General features: G+C 44.9%; 1 protein-coding gene across 6 annotated transcripts; it reads right to left on the bottom strand.

The window, feature by feature from the left end:
• Window positions 1-276: 276 nt before the first annotated feature.
• Window positions 277-23,181, bottom strand: LOC147336818 (focadhesin-like). Of its 6 annotated transcripts, none has more exons than XM_086285566.1 (15): window positions 23,111-23,181; window positions 20,238-20,309; window positions 19,578-19,652; window positions 19,019-19,173; window positions 18,064-18,156; window positions 16,195-16,296; window positions 15,850-16,075; window positions 15,458-15,664; window positions 14,820-14,907; window positions 14,462-14,655; window positions 13,338-13,598; window positions 12,513-12,617; window positions 3,600-3,701; window positions 3,376-3,503; window positions 278-2,616 (listed from the first exon to the last, which is right to left on the bottom strand). In XM_086285566.1, exons 2-15 carry the CDS (start codon window positions 20,292-20,294, stop codon window positions 2,550-2,552), a joined length of 1,860 nt encoding a protein of 619 aa, XP_086141692.1. In that variant the 5' UTR covers window positions 20,295-20,309; window positions 23,111-23,181; the 3' UTR covers window positions 278-2,549. The 6 variants fall into 6 exon arrangements, with proteins under 6 accessions (XP_086141690.1, XP_086141691.1, XP_086141696.1 ...); XM_086285567.1 differs by having other exon boundaries at window positions 279-2,270; window positions 23,111-23,180; XM_086285564.1 differs by having other exon boundaries at window positions 277-3,503.
• Between the last annotated feature and the right edge of the window lie 277 nt (window positions 23,182-23,458).

Here is a 23,458-nt window from a genome sequence, read left to right as displayed (position 1 = left end):
GTAAGTCAGCCGCTAACTGCAACTATCAGAGCCCTGACCTTCTGCAGAGACGAGTCACACTGAACACAGCAAGTGTCCCTGCTCTCAGATACAAAACCTGCCTTTAAAAGTTCAGAGTAATGAAATCAGCAGTTCTGATTCTAGAATTTGTAGTCTCACACACTTAATTGTTTTGGTTCACATCGGTTGATATTCTGCTGCAAACAACTAATGAGAACATTTTATAAACCTTTGAGTGTCCATCAGGATCCTGTAGAAACAGCTTCCATCTCAAACACTAAACATCATTATTTACATTCTGTTTATTTATTTTTTTAAAGTCCCTCTAGCACAGATTTCTTTAGCTGAATGTCTTTCTGTGTCTTCCATACAAACATTAAACATGAAAACACTCAACACAGCAACACTGAAAGCATTTGAGTGTAACTTTCATTCAAATCAAACTTTATACACAATTACAATAATGGAAAAAAGACAATCTAAATAGTAATACACAACAACCACTGCAGAAATAAATAAAAGAAAACCAAACACAATCCAGACATGAATACACAAATATATTTAAATCTATATATTTATACATTTTAATATGATGTAAAAGAAAACAAATACGAAACCTATCAAACTACCAATATAAAAAAAACAAGAACAGAATCAGAGAGACTTTATTTATCCCCAAGGGCCAATTAACATACAACAGAGCAGCATGACGTTGAAGATAAGCGCAATAAAAGTGAGATAATAAATACACAGAATATACAGTTTTAAAATTACACAGTTTTAAAATTAAAGTGACTGAAGGTGAATAAATAACTGTAAGCAGTGTTGGGGAGTAACGGAATACATGTACCGCCGTTACGTATTTAAAATACAAAATATGAGTAACTGTATTCCGTTACAGTTACCGTTTAAAAAGGTGGTATTCAGAATACAGTTACTTTGTTGAAATAAATGGATTACACTGGGGTACTTTCCCGTTTCATATTGTCGCGGGTCAGGACTGTTTGGGTTTTGTTTGACAGCTACGTTCTGTTGTTCCAGGCAGCAGCGTTACGGTTGCCATGGTTACAGGGTGACGCTCTCTCTCTCTGCGACTGTGTGTTTCCTGGGTGAGAGAGCGCCTTTTCGTTGTTGTTGTGCTAAGCTAACAGGCAGAACGCTACAAGCATAGCTCTAAAGAATGTAGCATCATGGGCAGTGTAGTCCGTGTTGCAGGGAGAATGGACTGCCATACACGTTATGTGTCTGTGAGCGCGAGGAGGGAGAAAAAGGCGAGTGGAAAGGTACGAGCTGTCGTCGAGGAAAAACGGGAGCTGGAAGCATGTAAATATAATAATAACCACTGCAGCCAAGAAGAGAGCCTGACGAGCCCAGTTGTAAGTAAGCTATTAAGACTCGACTGTACACCGTGTTAGTGTTTTCCTCCGAAAACAATAAGTTCAGTTGGAGCAGCCTTTCAACGCCTCTCTCTGTCTCTCGCAAGAAAAGTTGACCCACACAACAAAGTAAAGCTATTTTTCGGCTACGAGCTGACAGGGACCCCGCCGTATTAGTCAGAGGTCCCTTTACTACATGTCGCGGACCTTCAGTAATAGTAATAAATCACACAGCAATAGTACATTCACGTTGTTGTAAAAAGCACGATAATATATTAAGTAATCCAAAGTATTCAGAATACGTTACTGTCATTGAGTAACGTAATGGAATACGTTACAGAATACATTTTGGGGCATGTATTCTGTAATCTGTAACGGAATACATTTTAAAAGTAACCTTCCCAACACTGACTGTAAGTGACTAAAAGTGAGTAAAGTGTTGGTAGTATAAGAGTGTAGTTTATGTTTCTGGTGTGGGAAATGTTCTTATCAGCTGGAGTTAAAAAGCAGAGCTGCTTTGGGGACAAAGGTGGCGCTCCTCCTCCTCTCAGTCCTGCAGGAAATGCAGCGGAGGCGTCGCCCAGAGGGGAGCCATTGAAATGCAGGGTGAAGAATGTGAGAGAGGTCACTGATGATTTTGGCTGCCTGTTTAAGGGCCTGTTGATGAAAACCTGCCAGAGTTCTGACAGGCAGGCCAATGATTTTAGAGCACACTGATGCTGCAGTCTGTTCCTGTATGAAGGCTGAGGGAGTGGGACCAGCAGGTGATGGAGAAGGTCATGATGCTTTCCAGGAAGACGTAGTAAAAAGTCATCATGATGGGTGTGCTGACTCCAAAGGAGTTGAGTTTCCTAAGGAGGTTTAGCCACCATGTCCCCTGCATGCTGGTAAGGCCTGGTTAACACACACATCAGCGTGAACAAAGTGGGAAATGTGTTTCTTCTAATTTTGTTACCATTTTTATTTAAGAAAAAAGCATTAAAAGTGCCAGGACACGTGTAAGTAAGTAAATGCCAAACACAGCTTCTTATCATTGCAAACTCTTATGGCTGCAAATGTTTTACAATAAAAGCAAACGTAAGCATTTGTGAAAACAACAAAACAGCTCAATGATTTGCTAAATTTGTACTGTAGCATCCATCCAGAGGGTTTCCCAGGTTTTCACTAATGCTGCTAAAAAAGCTGCATGTACATGTTAGCAGGCGTAACAGGCCCCGGGAGGATGGACAGTGTGCACCAGCTGGTTAGAACAAAGGAAATAATCAAATAAAATCATCGTTTTATTTCATCAACACACATAAAGGCCAGTTCACAAAAACTGACAAGCATTAGCTAACAGCTAACATGTAAAGGACGTGTGCAGGAGCCTGGATGCAGTTTGTGGAGTTTATATGATCAACATAGTTTTTGGGTTAAAGGTTAAAAGTATAAAGTTATGGCTCACTTGCTTAGAGTTGTATTATATGGGAAGCAGTGCTTACAGACTGACATAGTTGGATTTCTTTTGCTTCAAATGTATGCTTTTATTTTGATAGTCTGGCAGAGACAGGAAGTTAGCTGCCTCTCAGTCTCTCTGTTTGAACTGAACTTTGTAAGACTTTGATCCTTCTGGATTCAGGCACGTGTAGCTGCTCTGGACATTTGTACGGAAACATTTAAAACTGGACTCCTGCTGATTTTTGGAGAAACTGACTCAGTGGAGCGTCGAGCTGAGGCTTCATTCACTGCAAAGCTACAAAGTGCATTCATTTATCTTAACAAGCAAAGTTGATGTGACTGAAAAAACAAATATTTCTATTTTTCTGAACTTTCATCAGCTTGCTGAGCAGAAACATCTATGAAGAGTCCAGTCAGTGATTATTACTCATTAGAAGGGAAGATGAAGAATCCTGGTGTTGGAAGCTCACACTGTCTGCACTGTGCATGCAAAGTCCACTGAATGAATGAACCAGTGAATGTAGGAAGTGCCCACTGTTTCTGTAAGTATGGGAGGACCCACCTCTCTCTGCAGATGTCCCTGACACAGGCGGCCCTGGCCAGGATCTGCTCCCACTGGGCGTCCCTCCCCAGCACCACCCTGCTGTCCTGCTGGCTCATTAGACGCTGCAGCTCTGGGTAGACCCGGTCCTTACAGACATGACCAAAGCAGCACACAATCAAAGACAAACAGAAGCTTTGAACACATGAATATGACATTTATAGTAATGCGTTATTATTGCAAACCTGTTTTTTCCACAGAGCGGTCATGAGGCGCAGTCCCACTGCTCTCAGCTTGGGGGAGCCGGCCAGCATGTGCAGACTGTGCAGCACGATCGGGAAGCAAAGCTGGAATATTACAGCACATATGATCAGAGCCAAGTTTACAAGAGAAACACACGGTTACAGCTGAAGAAGGCAGATGTTAGACGATGACTGCTGGTTTGGAGAGTCCAGCTCACTGACAGAGTGCTTTATACTACAGAGCACTGCATCTATCCCACACAGAGGCTGCTGTGGTGGAGTCCAATCCCAGCTCCTACAAACTGGGTACAAGAAACACTGTCTGTGTTCACACAGAGAAAACTGTGTGGAAGACGTGGGAATTTCTCTTTGCTCCTTTGTCAAAGTGCTAAACATCGAGAGGGGAACATTTCAGTTATGTGCACAAACTGATTTACCAACATTTGCCACACACAGTGCCCTGCTAATGGTGCTAATATTTAGCACAGTTTGTTTAATGCAGTGTTTGATTTGTTGCTCTTGATATTGTGCCATTCATTTGTGCACAGAGATGGCATCACAGAGATTTGATGGACATCAGTCTGATCTCTGCTTTTACACTGATAAACCTCAAAAACACATCTTTGTTTATTAGGTTCATTTCAGGACCACAAACAGCGCAGGACGATCAGCTGTGCTTTATGGATCTACATAAACTCAGCTGCATTTGATGTAACAGACATGAGCTGTAGATCACAGATACACACACCCCATCAGCACAGATGTGTTAGTGGTGCTGTTAACACCAGCTGGAGACATTTACAGTTTGTTTTATCCCTCAGGTGTTGTCTAAATACAAGAATGTATGTGTAGGTAAAATACAGTGGGTTGCAAAAGTATTCGGCCCCCTTGAACTTTCCCACATTTTGTCACATTACAGCCACAAACATGAATCAGTTTCATTGGAATTCCAAGTGAAAGACCAACACAAAGTGGTGTACACGTGAGAAGTGGAACGAAAATCAGACATGATTCCAAACATTTTTTACAAATCAATAACTGCAAAGTGGGGTGTGCGTAATTATTCACCCCCCTGAGTCGATACTTTGTAGAACCACCTTTTGCTGCAGTTCCAGCTGCCAGTCTTTTAGGGTCTGTCTCTACCAGCTTTGCACATCTACAGACTGAAATCTTTGCCCATTCTTCTTTGAAACAGCTCCAGCTCAGTCAGATTAGATGGGCAGCGTTTGTGAACAGCAGTTTTCAGATCTTGCCACAGATTCTCAATTGGATTTAGATCTGGACTTTGACTGGGCCATTCTAACACATGGACATGTTTTGTTTTGAACCATCCCATTGTTGCCCTGGCTTTATGTTCAGGGTCGTTGTCCTGCTGGAAGGTGAACCTACGCCCCAGTCTCAAGTCTTTTGCAGACTCCAAGAGGTTTTCTTCCAAGATTGCCCTGTATTTGGCTCCATCCATCTTCCCATCAACTCTGACCAGCTTCCCTGTCCCTGCTGAAGAGAAGCACCCCCAGAGCATGATGCTGCCACCACCATATCTGACAGTGGGGATGGTGTGTTCAGAGTGATGTGCAGTGTTAGTTTTCCACACAGAGCATTTTGCATTTTGGTCTCATCTGACCAGAGCAGCTTCTTCCACATGTTTGCTGTGTCCCCCACATGGCTTGTGGCAACATGCAAACGGGACTTCTTATGGTTTTCTGTTAACAATGGCTTTCTTCTCTCCACTCTTCCATAAAGCACAACTTTGTGCAGTTGTGATGGCATGCCACACATGGTAAGCTCCACACCTCACCACCCGTTGATTCACTTTAGTTTAATTTACAGTCACTACTTTAAAATATTCTTATTGTTCAATATTGTTTCTTTATTAAATGTATTTATTTTTCCATCACACCTTCCAATGTTTATATGGCGTGCACACATATTAACCTTGCAAGGTCAAAGTTCCGTTTTATGTTATATTAATACATCTTTTCTTTGTTTGAGTTACCTGGGGGTTGGCTTCTCCTCCTGTCTGGCAAAAGGTGTAGCAAAGGGCTGAGAGACCTGAAGGAGACCTGAAGTACCACTGACAGCCTAATTGGATTGCACCACATGCTTCATTGCCTGGGGGGTGTTTCATGTGTGTTTAAATGTTTTGTATTAGTTGGTTATATGGCAGCCATCTTGTTTTCCCCCGTGTGTGTCATTTGGTTTAGCTAAACCAGTATTTAAGTTCCCCTGTGTGTAGTGATGGCCAAATGATAGTGATGGCCAAATGAAGCTTTCCGAAGCACTGAAGCTTGTATTGAAAAACGGTTCATTACTCGAAGCTTTTCAACACAGTCCTCTCCGGTGACATCTGGTGGCGAATATTTTGAAGAGCAGCTTGAATCTGCAAAATAAAACGGACAGCTCAAGCATCACTGCTCACTCAAGAGTGGAGTTCTCTCTGATATTGGGCCACCGTTCCGTTGCTTTGAACATGTAATTGGTTTTGTTTTCTCGATTGGGGGGCTGAAAAAATGTAATGCGTATTTGCGTAATACATTTTGATCAATAAACGTTCCCTATTTAAACATGCACTATGGTGTGGCCTTTATTTGCTCATAACTCCTTGATGTTGGTAAATACAATAAGTGAGCAATATATATAATATACATATGAGAATGCACAGCACATTATGGAGTATGCCCCTGCTGTGAAGTCCTGCCTCCATCTACTTGTCATTTAATCACTGGACAGCTGGACAGGTTCATACAAAATATTAGATGAGGCCAATTGTCCTATACATATTTTTGACCTAGGGGTGGGATTGATTGTGAACTGGAAAGGGAAAATGCTTAGGAAGCTGAGTACGGCTGCATCGTTACCGATTTGTAGAATCCTTTTGATTCGATACAGGATCCGATTCAATTTGATTGGAATCTGGAAAGTTTTGCCTCAGTCAGAAATATTACAATTCTGGTCATGTATCAGTATATATTCATAATTTCGTATCTATTACAAGAAAGCTGACACATGTGAGACTTAATTAGAGATGTAAACAGAGAGTTATGAAACCTGCAGCTGCAGAAGCCAGCGAAGAAAAAAAAGAGGCAAACACAGCGCGGACCCGACGACACACCAAAATCTGATTCTGACGCGTCGGGTCCGCTCTCTGTGTTCACGTTTGTATGCAGAATCCGTAAACCTGGGCCCTGTTTCAGGAAGCCGGTTTAGTGGAAAAACTGAGTAAGTATACCCTGAGTTAACGAAAACTCTGGGTTTTCGGTTTCACAAAGCGAGTTCAGATGAAGCCTCAGTGAGTCACTATGACGACACACTCCGTGAAGCTAACCTGCCCCCTAGCAGGTTTACTACAACTAACCCTGACTGTCTCCGCCTCTTTGTCGGAAACCTGACAGTAGGAAGTGTCGGACATGGCGTGTCCCTTCCTTGAAGAGCCAGTAGATCGTGAAGCCCAAATTCTCCGCAGAGCTCTCCGCCGGGAGAGAGTGATCAGAGCGCGTTTGGACATTTTATCATTTCCTGATGATTTCCTGTGCGAACGTTACCGTTTCTCAGCACAATCTATAATTTATTTGAATAACATCCTCAGGCCATATATTACGCATGTGACACATCGCGGACATGCTCTCAGTTCTGTACATATTATTTGTATTGCACTTTGGTTTTTTGCAAACGGGAGCTTTCTGTATAATATTGGTGACGCTGAGCACGTTTCCAAGGCTACCGTCTGTCGGGCAGTCAGGAATGTTACAGTTGCACTGAAACGTCTCCTGCACTCGTGTGTGGTGTTCCCCGGTCATAGACCCACAAGATTCATCAAAGAGGGATGCCACAAAATTGCAGGTATCAGGATGACCAAAACTTAATGTATGATGTGGTGATACTTGGACTACTACTTAAATTCTACATTTATTTTCAGGGTTCCCAGGCGTGATTGGCTGTAGAGATGGCACTCACATTCCAATCATTGCTCCTTCAGTAAATGAAGGAGACTATGTGAACAGGAAGTCTTTCCACAGCATTAATGTACAGGTACATAGTTCCCTGTAGCATTTCAAACTAACAAATTATTTCATCATAGTAATGGATGCTAATTTGTGTTCTCTGCACTGTGAAGATCATATATGATGCTGCCAACATTATGACAAATGTGGAAGCCAAGTGGCCAGGCTCTGTCCATGACTCACAAATATTCCGTGAATGTACACTGAGCACAAAATTTGGACATGGTGAGTTGAAAATACTTTAAAATATATAAAGACCAATTGCTTCAGGGACATTTGAACTGAAGTGTATCCTTCTGTCTTAGGAGAGTTCACTGGCTACTTGCTTGGTGATAGGGGGTATCCATGTTTACCCTATTTGCTTACCCCTTACCCTGACCCTGAACCGGGCCCACAGCAGCGATATAATCTGGCTGATTGCAGGACAAGAGCCAGAATTGAAATGACTATCGGAATGCTTAAGGCCCGGTTCCAGTGCCTGCAAAGACTCAGGGTCACCCCAGAAAGGGCATGTGACATTATTGTGGCATGTGTGATTCTTCACAACATTGCCACAATTAGAGGAGAACACTGTCCTTCTGAACCAAACATCAGCAGTGATCCAAACCATGAACATCCTGACCCTCCCACGGACATACAAGATGGAAGCGCAGTCAGAGACACCATATGTCACAATCATTTCCTTTGACCCATCACCTCAACATGTTGAAAGAAGAATAAACAGATTTTTAGTTCAATTGGCTTTATTGGTCGCCTGTATTTCCTGTACACAAAGTATTAAAAGATGTAAACCTCATAAAGTGTCTCTGTTGCTTCCTCCTCTGTAACAGCTGTCAATGTTTCTTCATTATTTTCCTGTAGTAAAGAAATAAACAACATTGCTGTTCTACTGTAAACTCATATAATCTGTGGAGTATTACTCACAACTGCATGTTGGTCTGGCTCAACAGGAGGCTGCACCAGATGCAGTACACCATCACCATCAACTGATAGAATATGAGGTTTATACAGGTCACTTATAACTTACAAGGGACCAAATGGCAATTAACAAACATACCAAGCACCTTACACTTCATTGTCATTATGCTCTCAAAGACAACCAAGCCTGAGGGAAGGCAAAATCAGTCGGAAAATAACTTCACTACAAAATAATCCATTATGGTAAAGAGTTTATCAAATGAATGAGCAGCACTGCAAAGGTGACTGTGAAGAAAGGATGTATGCACATCATGTATTATTTTGAATTTACCCCTTATGTAGGCACTTGTGTCTTGCGGGGTTATTGACTCAGAGGATGTCCCCGCAGAGATGCCTTCGGCCACAGGGCGCCCACTGTTTTGGCTGAGGGCCAACTGCTCAGCCTCTGTGAGTGGTGGTGGTGGAGGACCCCCACCTGTTTTTCAGGCCTCCGCTTTTTTTCTGTTGGCTATAACGGGTCACATTTGAGCATACAGAGCAAATATGTACTTGTAATGTGCTCAGATAATTTCAATAAGTGCTTACAGACAGAAAATTAATGTAGCCTCTAACTGCGATTGATTTACATCGGACAAACAGACCAAGCACTGTGGCTCATAATACAATTACACCTCACCTGTTTGGACTATATTTTTATATTTCATTTTTACTTGCTGCCAGGAACGTTTGGGGCCTGTTGGGTTGCACCTGCGCTCACATCACATCACAAAATAAAATGTATATAATAACAAATAAAATAACATATGATAAAATAACGTGTTAAATGGGTGGAAATCCCTAGATCAATGTTTAAATTAACACTCACGCATTGACTCTGTCGGCTATGTTTTGCCATGCATGCTCCCTTTTTTTTGCAGCTGAGGCTGTGTTACTTTTTTTCTGCAAAATTTGCATGTTATCGGCATATGCTGCCATCAGAATTTCGGCCTCAAGCGCTGTAAAATACATTGACCACGCCTTCTTTCCCTCCGTCTCCATGGTGACTCGCTTAATCTGTGCTCCACTAATCAGGGCTTTATGTATCCTCGTCCGCGCGCTTAACTTGGGGTTAAAGCAACTCCGCGTTGACTGAACTACTTGTTATCAGCCTTTCTGAAACCGAATATTCCGAGTTGGACAGTTCGGGGTTACTCAACCCTGAGTATCGTTTTTCACTCTGAGTTTTCTAAACCGGCTTCCTGAAACAGGGCCCTGCTCCCAGGTACTGTTTTAGCTGCATGGTGTTTGACGACATGTTGTGAGGTTTAACCTGAGATGCTGGCGTTTCAGGCATAATGATCCATGTCAGGTAGCCCTTTTGTTATTTACATTTAAAAAGAGGATTAGTGTTACTGTGCGCTGCCCCCCCAGGCACCCCCCAGGCATGCTTCATTGCCTGGGGGGTGTTTCATGTGTGTTTAAATGTTTTGTATTAGTTGGTTATATGGCAGCCATCTTGTTTTCCCCCGTGTGTGTCATTTGGTTTAGCTAAACCAGTATTTAAGTTCCCCTGTGTGTAGTGATGGCCAAATGAAGCTTTCTGAAGCTTGTATTGAAAAACGGTTCATTACTCGAGGCTTTTAAACACAGTCCTCTCTGGTGACATCTGGTGGCCAAAAATACAAAGAGCAGCTTGAATCCACAAAATAAAACCAACTGCTTCATAATGACTGCTCTCTCTACAGAGTGGAGTTCTGTCTGATATTGGGCCGCTGTTGCTTTGAACGTGTATTTTTTTGGTGGTTAAAAAAATGTGTTTTATTTGTTTAATAAATAGTTTTGACCAGTAAACTCTCCTTGTTTAAACATGCACCATGGTGTGGTCTTTCTTTGCTTGTGACTTCTTGATGTTGGTAAATACAATAATTGAAAAATACCACGTTACATATAATATATACATATAATAATGTACAACACATTATGGAGTAGGCTTCTGCTGTGAGGTCCTGCCTCCATGCACTTATGCAATTAACAGCTAGACAGGTGTATTTATAAATAATATTATATCAGGGAAATTTTCCCAGACATATTTTTGACCTGGGGGTAGAATTGATTGTGAAATGGAAAATGCTTATGAACTTGCAAATTAAAAACATGATGCATTTAAGGTAACCCTTTTTCATTTTTATTTAAAAAGAGAATTTGTTCTAGTGTGCGATGGCCGAACCTGTTCCTTTTCGTGGAGATCATTTCTCCTGCCTTAAGGAAAATCCCTTCACATGGCACAGAGGAGGCTGGAGTGCAGAGAAACTGGTAGAGATGCAGTTATACAGTCTACCTGGGCCCCACAAACTATCAGCCAAAGAGAATAAATAAATTCAATTGCTGCACATTTGGCAGACTAACATTTTTAGATTAATTAAACAATAAAATATATATTTTTACAACATTACATGTAAAGAGTCAAGTGGAAGTTTTTCTAAAGTTATTTAATGATATTTATATTATGGAAGCAGATTTTTGACATTTTACCTTTTTCCCGTTTTCAGATATAATAAACATGCACAAAACAAAAGCAAACGGCCAGAACACAAAGCTGGAAAACCCACCCGATTGACCAAAATCCACTCAAAATACTCCCACACAACAGAACCTCCTCTATTCCTCGCTGGCTCCAAATCTCTCAGTGGAATGATCAGTGGTTCGCTATCTGTCACCATCAAAACGCTCCACAAATCCCGCGAATGATTCACTTCCTTATAAACCATTGAATCAGATACCGAAGCAGTTAGGTTCTAAATGAAGCTTCGGACGTCACCGATCACGTGACTCTGGCCAAACGAATCAAGCTTCGACACAGTGCTTCTGAAGCAGTGTGTTGATCTTTCTGACACACGCACCGGAGCTTCAGCTTCAAGCGGGCCATCACTACCTGTGTGTCATTTCAGCAGGTCAGTTTGTCATATGGTTGTTTGAGGTTTTGTTAATTATTATCTTGAGTTTAGTCTATTGAGTTGACCTCTTTTATTGGTCTGCCTGTTTAAGTTTTGGCTTTGTTAAATATATTTTCATATTTTTGGGTCAATAAAACCCCTTTTTTGAATTAAAACCACCTGTGTCCTTTATGCTTTACTGCTTGGTCCCTGACAGCAGTGCACGACTAATAGTCGTCCTATGGACAGATTCCCCCACCTGAGCTGTAGATCTCTGCAGCTCGTCCAGAGTCACCATGGGCCTCTTGGCTGCATTTCTGATCAGCGCTCTCCTTGTTCGGCCTGAGTTTAGGTGGACGGCCTTGTCTTGGTAGGTTTACAGTTGTGCCATACTCCTTCCATTTCTGAATGATCACTTGAACAGTGCTCCGTGGGATGTTCAAGGCTTGGGAAACCTTTTTGTAGCCTAAGCCTGCTTTAAATGTCTCAGTAACTTTATCCCTGACCTGTCTGCTGTGTTCTTTGGACTTCATGGTGTTGTTGCTCCCAATATTCTCTTAGACAACCTCTGAGGCCGTCACAGAGCAGCTGTATTTGTACTGACATTAGATTGCACACAGGTGCACTCTGTTTAATCATTTGCACTCATCAGGCAACGTCTATGGGCAACTGACTGCACTTCATTACAAAGCTGGGGCTGTTCTATTAGCAAATTACTGGCAACCAAAAATCTCATGTTGCTCTGAACTGAGCAGCTCCTGGCAGACTGAAATGACGGCTTTGCAACTTAAATCACCCAAAAATCTAAACTAACATCTATCGCTGCTATTGGTGGATTGTGCTCACAGGCTGGTATTTGGGACACGCGGGTCCCTGGTTTTTAAACTCTAGGAGCCTCCTGGATGAAGAGAAGCTCCTCAGACTACATGACCTGGATGACCCCACAGATAAAAGCTCACATGTGTGTATGATGGACTAAAACACACTGTGAGCGCTCAGATGAAGTAGAAAGGTGCTGCTGATGTTCCAGCCCCGTCTCCAGACGCTCACAGTCAGTACAGGTTCTTCTTAGTCGTGCTGCGTACCTTATGAGTGCCGAGGTTTGGCAGGCTTGTGAGAACAGCGTGAGCCAGGACGGGATTCTTTTCTTTGGTCAGTTTGAACAAAAGAAGCAGCACGAGGGGCGGGACCTGCAGAGGGAAACACCCACATCAGCAAACACACCAACCAAACATTAAATGCACTTTGTCAGACCGTACAGAGGCTGCATCACTGACCTGTACGTGCACACGTTTAATGCTGTCGAGCCAAAAACATCACTTTGAATCAACATCACTGCAGTAAATCATCATTTAGGTTTCATAGTGGTTAGCTTCTGGCTTTTCCTGTAACAAAGACCTGCTGCTGCACGTTTAACATGACAAGTACGAGCGAGCAGAGATCTCCAGAGGACTCAAATATGCCAACAACCTTCAACCAGTGCATCCAAACACCAGTGTGTGCAGCACTCTGGGAGCAATTAGAGCAGAAGATGAATCCTCTGGGGCCCGGTGCACGCTTGAGTAATGAGGGGTAAACTTCACACTTCATCTGCAGCTAGTGACTCCAACACAAGTCCAGAGAGAGGTCTGTCCCCTTAGAGCACTCCCTAACCTCTCCCTTTATACGGCAGCAGATCAGCAGCAATCACACAGCAGTGACAGCTTTTTATCTTCCTGCTGATCTGAACCATTTCAAAGTCATGTGTTGGTGCCAAAACACCAGGTTATCAACATGTGTTTCCTGCTCTTAGAAAGACAAACACAAGCTAGCTGCCTCACATACAACATATCTACATGTCAGAGGGAACAACATGCATTACTTTATATTCAGTCCACAGATTTAAGAGAACAGTTGTGTGGGTTATCTACCTGGCAGGGGTCGGCAGCAGCGACAGCCTGGCTTGCTTTCAAAGCCAGCTGGCAGATGTTTTCCTGACCCATGATGATGAGATAAGTCACAATCAGGACAAGAGAGGAGGACAGGCGCTGGCTGGACGACAGGGCGGAGCTGACCGCCAACAGCCAATCGGTCGCTGCTGCTGGATTGTTGGCCACTTTGCGCAGTACCGACAAAGACACGCTGAGCTCACTATACCAGGAACTCAGAGACAGAGGCAGTGATGGGGCAGGCTGAGGGAGACAGATTCACGAGAAACAAATGATAAAGAACAAAGAGCAAAGCTACAGATGCACCATGAATGTTAATGAAGTGTAATTTAAGGATCAAGCAAAGCATCCCAGAGGAACAACACTCCAGAGACTGGATGCTGACCCTGAAGAAGAGGCACTAAAGACAGCCCTGTTGCTATGACACTGAGAGGGAAACAGTATTTTTGGATGGATGTCGTCTATGCTCTACTGCTCTGTCCACTCACCACCTAACACCTACCTGCACTATTGTAACAGTGTTTCTTTACGTGGCTACACCTCAAAGAAAGACTCCAAAAACTGAATGTGAGAAACAGGCCTGGGGCTACCTGCTGGGTTACCTGCTGGGTTACCTGTTGAGTTACCTGTTGGGTTACCTGCTAGGCTACCTGCTAGGCTACCTGCTAGGCTACCTGTTGGGCTACCTGCTGGGTCACCTGCTGGGTTACCTGCTAGGCTACCTGTTGGGCTACCTGTTGGGTTACCTGCTGGGTTACCTGTTGGGTTACCTGCTAGGCTACCTGTTGGGCTACCTGCTGGGTCACCTGTTGGGTTACCTGCTGGGTTACCTGTTGGATTACCTGCTAGGCTACCTGTTGGGCTACCTGTTGGGTTACCTGCTGGGTTACCTGTTGGGCTACCTGTTGGGCTACCTGCTAGGCTACCTGCTGGGTCACCTGCTAGGCTACCTGCTAGGGTACCTGTTGGGCTACCTGCTGGGTTACCTATTGGGCTACCTGTTGGGTTACCTGTTGGGCTACCTGCTAGGCTACCTGCTGGGCTACCTGCTAGGCTACCTGCTGGGTCACCTGTTGGGCTACCTGCTGGGTCACCTGCTGGGTTACCTGCTGGGGTTTATCCGTGGGCCTGCTAACTCTGTGCAGCAGGCTGTGAGCCAGCCTGTGGTTGGTGCTGTGTGTGTTCTGGTCAGACAGCGGCTCAGTGAGACCCAAGCAGGACAGGAGCTGCAACACGGGGAGAATCAGGACCGGACTCAACCAGGGCGACGCCTCCTCTTGTTCAGGGACCAAACTCAGTGCTGTGTTAAGAGAAAGAATATCTCATGTAGGACACAAAGCTCTGTGAGGTTCCAACCATGACCTGCACAGGACCTAGTTTTGTTCCCACTAATTCTTTCACTGCTTCAAAGTCTCTTAAAGGAAGCTAAAGCCAGCAGAGCTTTGTCCAAAATAATCACTTTACCAAGTCTGAGAAGGCTGGTCAGCTGATCTGAAGGGGCTTCCAACAAGAGCAAGGCCACGCCCATCACCAGCTCATCCAACAGCAACTCCTACAGAAAACAAACAGCGATGCCAACAGGTCAATACAGGCCGCAGGCCACAGAGGCCCGAGGGCTCACACATTACAGCACTGACTGGTTCACAATGGGGGACATTTGACCCACATGTGTAAACCTCTCCAGGTACACAGAGACACGGGCAGCGTGAGCGCGCTAAAGTGAGACCCGCTTTGATTTTCAGCCATCATGGAGGACAAAAGGTTTCACACCTGTTCAGGCCTCAAACTCAGGTGTGCTCTCCCTGGTAGGAGCAACAAGGCTGAAAACACTGAACCAAACAATGCTACATTTCTACAAAGTGTCTTTGAGTGTCAGATATTCACATGTCAGCTCGCTGCAGTGAGTGAAGAAGCTGATAAGCATTAATGCCAAATAAGCCACTGCTGGGAGTCCAGGCTCAGGTTTGGAGCAGAGACATTTGCACACGTAAAACAAAAAGCATCCCTTTTGTTTGCTTCCATATTTAGGCTCGCTCACGTTAACCAGCACAGCAGCGCGGCTTCTTTATCTTTGCTGGTGTCTGTTTACAAACAGCCATCACCTGACAGGCTGGAACCAGCTGCTGTATTAAGCCGATTATTGGTCTGCAGTCTCCGTTGAACTCGAGGCATCGCCGACACGCACACAGCAGCTGCAGAGCCAGCGCCGCTTTCTCTGGTTTCCACTGGTCTCCAGAGCTCCCAGTTAGATCTTGGAGCAGAGCGCCCACAAATGCACACAGCTCCAGGACTGCCTCCACGCTGTCCACCTGCAGGGACAGAGAGGAGAGGCTGACATAGCTCCATCCTGCTCTCTGTGTTAGTCACTTCCTGTCAATCTGAGCGTATGCAAATAAGAGAGACACATTTAAAGGATGGTGGACTGTAACATACAGAGTGGAAACATGTCGGCCGTGTCTTTGTACAGTTACCTAACATAACTTCAGCTTGTTACCTGCATGTGTGGAACCAGCTGACAAAGACAGAGCAGCAGCCTGTCAGACACTGGGGACAGCGTTTCCTGCTCCTCGTTCTGGGGGGCGGACCTGGATCCTCCCTGAATGGGCAGCAGCACCCTAAGAAGACTCTGTCGAAGGAGCGCGTGCTCGGGTTGCCTGTGCGGTTGGCAGTATAGGTACCGAAGGAAGGGGGCCAGCATGGTGATATAAGCCTCTTTATCTCTGTAACGTACACACACACTGGAGTCAGAAGAACCTCTGAAAATATATCATCTGATAATGTCCAGTTGTCTTCAAAGACAACAACATAACAGGATACGACAGGAACCAGTAAGACTTACCTGTCAACAGCTTTCTGGATAAAGTCATCGATCTCGAACAGCAGAGCCGGCCAGCAGTCCTCTCTGTTCTCCAGGGCTGTGACGTACGGGTGAGGGCTGCTCCTGCAATGGACGGGTCAGTGTCCCAGCTCTGATTCAAGTTATGCTCCCAACAAGCCACTGAGTCAGTCTATTACAACGAAGACAAACTAAGAAGGCCTAAATCCACACAAGACCTGTCGCCTTCCTCCTCTCACCCCAACCAATCACAGCACATGGCCCCGCCCCGCCTTGAGGCGACTGTTGTTGTGATTTGTTGCTGTATGAATAAAACTGAATTACAAGTTCTCCAAAGAACAAACTGTTAACACTAAAAACTATTGACGGTGTTATTTTAAAGCATCCACCCTTTTTTTGGCCAAGTGCTACACATCGTCACTTTTGCAGAATGCAGTCACATAAATAGTCCTCCAACATCCGTACTGTGAGAGACTAAACGTTAGCAGTTCCACACACACTAACGCATCCACTGATACCATTATAGATCCAGCCTCCGTGTTTCCAGTCTTCACATGACGTAACCTGTTTGACCACGTGTCACCCTTCAGCACGCCATTTCCAGACCCTGAGTTTCAATACAGCGCCAACTCGTCAGCCTATCAGAGCACTCCCCACGTTTCAGCACAAAGGAAGCAAACAATCAGGAGTTTCTTCTATTTATTGTGACTCAAAGCCTGGTGTTTCAGAGCACTGGCAGGCAATTTGGACAGGGGAGATCTTTCTGTTGCACCGCTGATTTTTATACGGATGTTCACGAGTGTCTTTGCCTTTGAGGTGAAGTCTGCATTCATCCACAGGACAGATTTTATACACTAAAAAGAGGAGAGCTCACTATATTGTGACCAAACATCACTTTTAATGTTAAAACCCTGTTGGTTCTTACAGCGGCCCATCACTGCAGCCACAGCACCATCTGTCACTCTGTCCTCACTCGTGAACAACACCCACAGATACTTAAACGCCTCCAACTTGGGCGCCAGCTCGTCCTTGACCTGGAGTGGCTGCTCCACTGTTTTCAGCTTTGAACCACAGCCTCAGACTTGGAGGTGCTGATTCTCTGATTCTCAGCTGCAGAATTACTCAAAACAGCATCGATAACAACACCCAGCAGGAATAGATCCGACAGTGATGGCAAAACGGACCAAGCTCCAAAAGTCTTGCTCCATTGCCTCACCAAGCTCCTCGTTCAGCTGAGTTTTTGCTTCAGCTTCTGCAAGAGTTACACTCATCCTGTCGATATCTGCCAGAAGATAGCCAAGCCTAACAGGACGCTTCAACCTGCTGCTCCTGAACCTCCAATGTCTATCTTCTGGTTCAGGGATTGCCACCAACACATCAAAGTCCCCCAGCAGGACTATGGAGTTGCTAGATGGGGTACCCACCTCACCCAGCAACTCTAAAAAGTACTCTAAGCAACTGTTAGTCACATATGCACAAATGACTATGGGCACCTGTTCCCAACATGACGGCACAGGGAAGCAACCGTCCTGTCCACCAGGGAAAACGTCTAAATGCTGGCATCAAGTCAGGGAGATACAAACGTACCCATTCCCTGCCTGCCCCCTCTCACTCTTTACATGTAGTCAGTATTTTTCAACACGCACTAGTTTGGGATGTTCATGCTCCAAGAGCCAGTTTATAGCTGGGACTGAAGCACCAGGGCCACGACTGCCACCCCACAGAGCACCGGACTCCTACAGCACTTCAAGTGGGTGATGGACCAATGCTGCCTCTTTGGACTAGCAGTAAGCTACAAGCTATGTGTAGCTTGATAGATTACACAAGACAACATGTATGAACACCTCTAGATATTAGACACGAGATACTTACCTGATAGAATACGGACAGGTGAAGTGTCCATCGCTCTGGTCAGCCTGCATCTCCAACAATCGCCGAATGACTTTTATCAACCCTTGCGTGTGTCTGTTGGATATCAGAGTCAGAATAACTGAAAAAACTAAAAGTCTGAGTGTTTTCTTTGCTTCAAATAGTTACATTATGCTGCACCACGAGGTCAGCGTCCAGATTAGAGAGCATCTGTGGAACAGTGACCTTTAACATTTTCATGTTTCAAAGCTATTTTCTTTACTTCATGAGCCCTGATGGAGAGCAATGACATCGTGGATTTATCCTCAGCACAGACTAAGCTGTGACCTCCATGTGTTTAACTCGGTTTGTAGACTGTCAGTCGGGCTCCTGCACTGGAAGCATTGACTCTGTGTTACACACTGGTAGCTGGAAAAGAAGGCGACTGGACTTGATTAAGTTTTAAAGATGTTTCCTTCTTATACAAGGTGGAGAGACCCACATACTTAAACCCTACAGGGCGTTGCCCTCCTTGGAGATGGTCATCGAGCTATTTGTCATGTGCGTCGTCACATGAGTATAAACAAAAGCGTAGGTCATTGTCAACACCAAGGGTTAAGGGTTGAACCACTATGAGACCTTACCGCGACCCATCATGTGACCTTTGAGGTCACCTGAGGCGAGGTGTGAGTGGGCCTTTAAAGGGATTTAAAGACTGAATTCGTAACAGTGGACAAACACGGCCTTCTTCATGCCTCTTCTCAGTTCCCAGTGTTAGCATTCTCATGCTAAAGAGAGCCTTCTTTGTCCTGCTGATACACGACCTCGTCCTGCTGAGGTCCGTCTTTCATGTTGTGCCCTTGTGCAGCGGCTGTAACGCTGCATGGACGCAGGTTACAGAGCCTCTATCAGACTCATTGACAAACAGCTGAGCTTTCTGAGGCAGGATCGTGGCGTCCAATAACTGCGTGTTGCATACCTTGCAGAAGGCAGGAGGTTGAGGACACCATTGAGGATGTAGTCCAGGTCTGCATGGCCCTGGTCCACCAATAACACCAAGGTGTCACAGCACGCTGAACACACCACAGCACAGTCACTGCAGCACTGCTGCCACAAAGCTTCCAGTGCTGGGCCCTGAACGACAACAGTGATGCAGTCAGAGTTTCAGAAGTTTAACTAGACTATCTGTGCCGTTTCCACACATGCACTGAAGCCCTGAATGAAAACGGACAGAGACACAGGTGCAATCTGTCCCACTCAGTTCAGCCACTCAGCACTGATTCAATCCCACAAGGTTTGATTCAATTTGGACTCAGACAGTCAGAAATATAACTATGCTCGTTTCTCAGTGCATATCCATATTTTATATCTGTGTATAAAAACAAAGCTGACACTGTGAGATCAGAGGCGTCAGCCTCACAGCAGATGTGTCAAAGTCACTGAGGATAAAACACAGGACCACATGAAGCAGATGTTCCTGCTCTTTTATACTTCATGTAACTAAAGAAATGATCACATGTGATCTTACAGGAACTCACCTGAGCACAGGACCAGGTGATCTGCCCATCTGACCCTTTTTCCTTTAAGACAGCTGCAACAAGACTTCTCACCGTCTGCAACACAAGAAAATCACACTTCTGTCCCATGATTCACAATAACAAAGAGAGGAAGAGAAACCAACACTACAGAGTGAATGAATGAATGAATGAATGAATGGATGAATGAATGAATGAATGAATGAATGAATGAATGGATGAATGTGCCCACAGGGACCTGAGTCTGTGTGTTCAGTAAAACCTGCCTCCCCTCTACATAAACATATTATACACACGAGTGTGAGTGACTCAGAAACCCTCGTGGTTGCCAACAAACATACAAAGTAACTCTGTGTCTTGGATCTTGTTACACTGTAAACTCACCTCCTGTCTCTTTAAAATCCTCCAACAGCTGCACACATGCATCCGTGCACCTTACAGTCATGTTACTCTATCAAATAGTTACGTTACTCTTTACTCTGTCTTATCAGGAGACTTTTTTATGAGTGTTGCTGAATTCCTGTTAATGGTAGAGATTTTCTGCCCGTGTGAGCTGCTAGTTTACCTCTATCAGTAACAAATCACTCGTACCTGTGGAATCTCTGCAGACAAGGGAGGGATCATTTGTATCATTTGGATGGGAGGAGTCACAGAGCCTCTTACCTGGGCTTGTATGACGGGGCTGGGGAACTGGAGCCGCGTCTTTAAACTCTCCATCATGTCACTGGATCACACCTGTGAACATCCAGAATCTCCATTAGAACAAGAGGAGGAGGTTTGAGAAAAAACACAAAAACTAAATGGGGAGTCTCGTGAATCCAAGCTGGGAGCTGGTCCACAGGAGATGGGCCACTGAGAGACAGCTGAAGGCACTGCCTCCTATTCTACCTAGCAACAACAAATAAGGCTGCAGTCTGAGGAGGGAGTGCTCTATCAGTATAACTTTGTACTACAAGCTTTTTAAGAGACGACAGAGGCTGATTATTCGAGGCCTCGTCTGTCAGAAGGAGGACTTTAAATCTTGGATTTAACAGGGAGTCAGTGAAGAGGAGCTAATATGTGACAGATATGCTCTCTTTCTACTTCCTGTTGGTACTCGTGCTGCAGCGTTTCAGCTTAACTGGAGGCTTTGAGGCTTTTCATGGCACCTGTCTGATAACACTGACTCACAATCATGCAGCTAGAATCACTCTCAGCTTAGTTCACAGACCTACGTGGTTGTTTGTGCACACTGAATGATATATTCTGCTCAAAGACGGCTCCTCACAGCTTCACTGGAGGCCACGATGATGCTGTTTCTAAGAGTTTTAGGGCCGAGCACAACAGCCTCTGTCTGGATTTAGAAGCAGGAAATTAGAGGTCACCAGGTCTTTTAGGTCTCTGTGATCAACAAATCACAACAACAGTCACGTGAAGGCACAGACCACGAAGTACAGAGAAAATCCCACTAACCGCTCAACCCCAATGAGCAAGGCCTCGGCCACAGCAGGAAGGAAAATCTCCCTTTTAGCCGAAACAGACTGGAGGACGGGCAGACGTCTGACCGACTGGTGGAGAGGGAGGGACTCACATGGTGGATACTCATCTCTCACAGACGGTGAGAGGACAAAGACAAAAGTGTCACCTCATATCAGGCGGCACCTCCAGGGCTGAAAACTGAAACCTGTGCAGAAGTGCCAAAAACTGCAATTCCCCTAACGGCCCCTGGAGCCTGCATCCAAAAGTGAGACAACCCCAACAGCCCCCTATATGAGCACTGTCACAGTTTACAGCTGTAGCTTTTTACCAGGCCTCACCTCTGCCCATCCAAGTGACCCACCTGTGTCACATACACTGTGAAGCTGAGCAGTGTGTCACTATGAAAGCTCTGCTTCTTCCATGGTTTATATACACATGCTGTGTGGATCTGTGTCTGAAGGAGCACAATACATTGGGACGCACACTCATTGTGTCCCAAGTGTCACTTTCAAACTATAAAATACAAAAATAAAATCAGCAGCGTTGCTCTGTTGGTCTCTAAGAGGACATCAGGCTAACATCTACTGTTATTAAATTAGTGCGACACACCATGATGAGCTGCAGTCACACTGATACAGCCACATAGTACGAGACAGCTCAAATAATTAATCAGGAGTAATCCCCCAGATATATAACAACGCTCAATCTGGAAATGGCAAAGCTGACCAGCCAAGACAGAGCAGCATGTTTATGAAGTGTCCCACAAGAAACTGGACACGTCAGAGAAACCAGGAGAGGAACTGTGGTGTTACATGATGACGTCAGGAGAACATGTATGTGCAGAAGGACTGCTTATGAGCTGAAGGTTTGGCTGGGTTTACATCAGGGATCTGCTCTGAGCGCCTCCCTCGTTTACAATGATGTTTGAAAGCATGACAGATGAGGCCAATGCACGAGTCTCTGTGGACTTTTGCAGACAACACTGTCATCTGTAGTGACAGCAGGGACCCAGTGGAAGAGAGTCTGCAGAGGTGGAGGTGTGCACTGAAGAGAAGAGGAAGAAAAGTCAGTAGAAGCAAGATGAGTGAATGAGAGGGAGGCCGATGGAAACATGCAAAAAGCAGAGCTAATGGGATAGATGAGTTTTAAACACCTGGAATCAACCATCCAAAGCAGTGCACAAGAGTGACAAAGAGAAGCGTGTAGTTAGAGTGGAGTGGGTGAATACAGCTGTTAAGGGTCACTGAGTGAAGGATGCAACAGGAGTGAAAAGGACAGTTTATAGTTAGACCTGCTCTGGTGTCTGTTTTGGAGATGGTGACAATGACTTCAAATTAAAATCTAAAACCCAGCTGGATGTGTCGTAGTGGAAAATGTTCAGTTTGTCTTTAGAGTGACTGGAATGGACGAGGAGGGCCAGCTCAGGCTGAACCTGAGACCAGGTGACAGACCTGGATCCTCGGGACCAGGTGAGAGGAGGCAGATGAGTTGCTATGGAGACACTAAGAGGAGAAACCGGAAGAAGGAGAATGAGCTACTATCTGTGGCGTTTCCATCAGAGCCGCTGCGCAGATCGACCCTGCAGGGCTTCCGTCGTGATGTTCGTGGCAGGAACACTGCATTGTTTCTTGAAACTACACCGTTAGCTGGGTGACATTAACGGCGAGATGTGTGAAAACTGCAGTTCTCCAAGTGACAAGACTTTTATTAATGAAGTGAGTGAAAGTAAGGTTGATTTGTCAAAGCGGTTCCTGCGGTGCGCAGCTCGTCCTGGTGTTTCCTACATTTCCCACAGGCCAAAGCGCTTCACCACGAAGCTTCCGTACACACGAGGCCATCCGCAGTTATCTGGTGATCGTAATACGGAGAAAACTAAACTGTAAAGTCGTCCGGACACAACTTAGCGCTGAACAGGACCTGCTAATAGCAGCTTAGCATCACCACAAGCTAATGCTAACGTTATACAGCTGACGGCAGGTTCACTGTAACAGAAACGCGGCTGTAACTGTAACTGCAGCAGGCTAAGAAAGACTAACGAAGCTCAGATGAAGTTATACATGCTGTTCAACAAACTTTACCTCCTCCATCCAGCAGACCCGCGCGGAAATACGGCGAGCAGCGAGGGCCAAAAAGGACAGGAAACCGCCTGTCTCACGCGATTACGTCACAGACATGCACAGCACGCGCAGGCTGACTTCATATTTTCAGCACATTTAATAGAGCACTGCAATTATTATTATTGTTGTTGCTGTTGCTGTTTCTTGTTGTTAATATTATTTTATGACAAAATGTTGACACACTGTGTGAAATGTAAATAAAATTGAATGGTTTGCAAATCTCATGAACCCATCCTTTACTCATAACGCAACATAGAAAACAAATGAGCTCATTGTGAATTTGGTGGCAGCAACATCCCAAAAAGCTTG

This window comes from Aulonocara sp. 'chitande type north' Nkhata Bay, linkage group LG3, assembly GCF_057382095.1.
Source record: "Aulonocara sp. 'chitande type north' Nkhata Bay isolate Kocher_YH1m ecotype deep benthic linkage group LG3, A_spYH_male_GT1.1, whole genome shotgun sequence".
In the NCBI taxonomy this organism is placed as follows: domain Eukaryota; kingdom Metazoa; phylum Chordata; class Actinopteri; order Cichliformes; family Cichlidae; genus Aulonocara; species Aulonocara sp. 'chitande type north' Nkhata Bay.
Note: the sequence above shows the minus strand (reverse complement) of the source record. Positions and strands in the feature narration are given on the sequence as shown.